Source organism: Schistosoma mansoni, chromosome 4 (assembly GCF_000237925.1).
Source record: "Schistosoma mansoni strain Puerto Rico chromosome 4, complete genome".
Lineage (NCBI taxonomy): Eukaryota > Metazoa > Platyhelminthes > Trematoda > Strigeidida > Schistosomatidae > Schistosoma > Schistosoma mansoni.
This window is the reverse complement of record NC_031498.1, coordinates 11,000,695-11,003,810: the sequence shown is the minus strand read 5'-3', so window position 1 is coordinate 11,003,810 and position 3,116 is coordinate 11,000,695. Positions and strand designations below refer to the sequence as shown.

General features: G+C 30.0%; 1 protein-coding gene across 1 annotated transcript; it reads right to left on the bottom strand.

Moving 5' to 3' along the window:
* Positions 1-318: 318 nt before the first annotated feature.
* On the bottom strand, positions 319-1,546 carry Smp_024650 (beta-1,4-galactosyltransferase 3,4-related; the record flags this gene model as incomplete). Its single annotated transcript, XM_018796806.1, has 1 exon — positions 319-1,546. The coding sequence occupies one exon, from the start codon at positions 1,544-1,546 to the stop codon at positions 677-679; it is 870 nt and encodes a 289-aa protein (XP_018651912.1). The 3' UTR covers positions 319-676.
* Between the last annotated feature and the right edge of the window lie 1,570 nt (positions 1,547-3,116).

Sequence of the window (3,116 nt, the reverse complement as noted above, 5' to 3'; positions counted from 1 at the left end):
TCTCAATCTTAACTATTCCTTCTGCAAATATCAGTCCGTCTTCTCTGATTTAATTGTTCATGCATTTTCGTACCAATTGCGCTTTATTCCTGTTCGTTCTTTATCGATCTTCTGCCAAAATACATTCTATGTCTGACCATCATCATATACTACTTATATGAGTATAAGTAGACCACACTACACTACAACTGCTACTAATACTACTAAACACTGTTTGTTAGTAAACAATAGTCAAATTTTTCATGCGGGTTATTTAGAACTTTCAAAAATACGTCATTAATAACCAAGAAAAGAAAAACTGTAAATCGTGGTACTTGACTGAAATGTATTTGGAAAATAAATGGAACTTGAAATTCGATGTAATTTTGATAAAGAAAACAAAAACAAAACAAAAAAAGAAAAATTCAAAATCTAAAGGCTCATCATTTGAAAGCACACCTTTATAATATTTTCTATAAACAATCTATTGAATAAACATTTGCAGTAAAATTTCTACTGATTCTTTTTTAAGTATTATGAACAGATTTAGTATAATTTTTTTTAAAAAGCAAATTACAATGGGAATATCCATATTCATTAAATGTTTCATATAAGTTAAATATTCATTTAAAATTGTCATTTTGCTTTAGATCATCTTAATTATAATGAATATCATAGGGGTAAAATGCATTTTTTTCTAATAATTACAACTATAAAATTTTGGTTGATTTCCTAAATCTACTAATATATGCGTAAATAGTTCATGTTCAGTAACCTTTAATACTTTATACTTTAATGAAGAAAGTCCATCATGATGCATTCGTTGAACAGCTGTAGATAAAAGCTTCAAATGAATTGCTCTTGGATTCCCTTCTTTTTTCTGTGTTTCATGAGGTAATGCTTTATAACGTGCAATACTTGGAGACATTTGATAATAATTAATTTTTTCATATTTTAATCGTCTTTCTAAATCATCATCTTCTTGACCCCAACCCCAATATAGATTAGAATGTCCATTTACTCGTACAAAATGTTTATTTGACATTTTCAATACACCACCAATAAGTTCTGGATAATTTAAACGAAAATTTCTGATATCTAAACCAACACCAAGATGAACTGGTTGTATGAATGTTTGTTTATCACATCCATAAGGGTTTAAGTCATTTATTGGAGCTAAGTCAGCATCATGAAAAACAACACAATCAAAATGGAATCTTTTTATAGCTTCCATGAAACCAACATTGAAAATCATACCTCGATTGAATAAATCATTTCCAGCTTCTTCAATAACAAATATTCGGTAACATAATCTTTGACGGCGTAACATAGGTATTAATGTTGACAGTACACTTGTTAGTTGAGTCCATCTATCACGAAACGCTATAACTATAGCAACGCTGATTTGATTATATTTTTCAGTATTGTTTTTACATTTATCGGATGTTTTATATGTCCAACCGCCACCTTGTATATGTGGTTTGTTTAAACTGATCACTTTATACAAGTCTGTTACCAATACTTTAGAAACAGAAATATTGCCGATTGGAGTATATTTACGAGACATGTTTTTGGGTATTACTGGTAGTTTATCACAGATTTCTTGACATGTTTGTTGTGTACTGAAGTATGGGGAATTCTCCAATTTTATACGAGTCAGTTTCTCTGACTGAACAATATTAACTAAATAAAGATTGCGTAACTCATTTTGTAACTCCAATAGACAGTCTAATTTTGCTTCACTAGTTGTCTGATTATTTCCGCTTTCTTGTAATTTAGTTTTTCTTGTTAGAATTGCGGATTTTATTAACGTGATGTCCACAGTTGGCCAAATTAATAAATTTATAAATAGGAGAGAGGTAATCATAAAGCATAAACCGAAATATACAACGAAAAATCTCTGTCTGAACAACCTGATACTTCTACATTTCATAGCTGTACATATAAAAAGTCGTTTCTTGTTTTATACGTAAATTTATGAAACGCATAATTCTACTTACTTTTTATTGATCAGAAACAGTAAGATGTGATTGGTCAGTGATGAATATTGAAAATATATCCGCCGATATATATAGTGAATGCCAAACTCATGCAAATAATATTTCTCAAATAACATTATAACCTGTCTGAGATGATTCTGTATAAAGTTTCAATAATGTGTATAATTTGCTGTTAATGAACTTTCACAGGCATCCTAAAATCTATTTGGTATAAAATAATAAGTAACAATGGCCTCAATATATTAGTTCCTGGTTAACATTAATTGCACGGCGGTTGTGATTCTTGATATTCTTAGTCCTTCATATTACTATTAACAGCGGAGTATATTTTTGTCTGCAATTTACTAGGTTCTCAACTCTTTTCTTAAATCCGTCTATTTTCTTAATATTTTGCTAACCAATATATTATGTTTCTTTATTTAATCATTGACCTGAGCCATATTGATATGGACAGCCAATCAGAAGTGTAGTGTAAAAGTCAATTGATAACAATCACAAATGACCTGAATGTCCTTTCATTGGGGTCAGTGGGTCAATATCTTATGGATATAGTAATATATAAGTCGATGAGTATTTGTGCATTTCATTTGGTAGACCAATGCGCTCTCTCAGTCACTCTTGTGTTCTCGCTCAAGTAGTCAGTTGGGTGGTTAGCGCGTAATACATCGTGTACAAGTACCAGACTTCAAACACAGTACATCAAAACACTCAAGTTCACTAGACTTTTGTGTTAGTTTTATGACCACTTTTCATTTGGTTTATTTATTTTAAAGATTCCTTTACAAAATGTGATCAAAAATTTCTTGGCATGAAAGATGATAAGTGATCATAAGAGGATAGATCCTTAATAAACAGATAATGCCCAAATCTTAATTATTTTGGGATCTACTTATATGACTTGTACCTAATCAAAACTTATTGTATTGCATTTCATTACAATTAATCACGAATAATTTGAGTTCGATTGTAACCTTTTCGATTTACTTTTTTTCAATCTTCACGATCAAAATAAAATGTGTTTCATCTTTGTCAGTACCGGCGACAATTTAAATGAAACACAGTACAAAGATTTAGTTAGCTATGTATTCATGTATTTATAATGACAGAATGTGACCTACCGAAATAAATAAATGGATT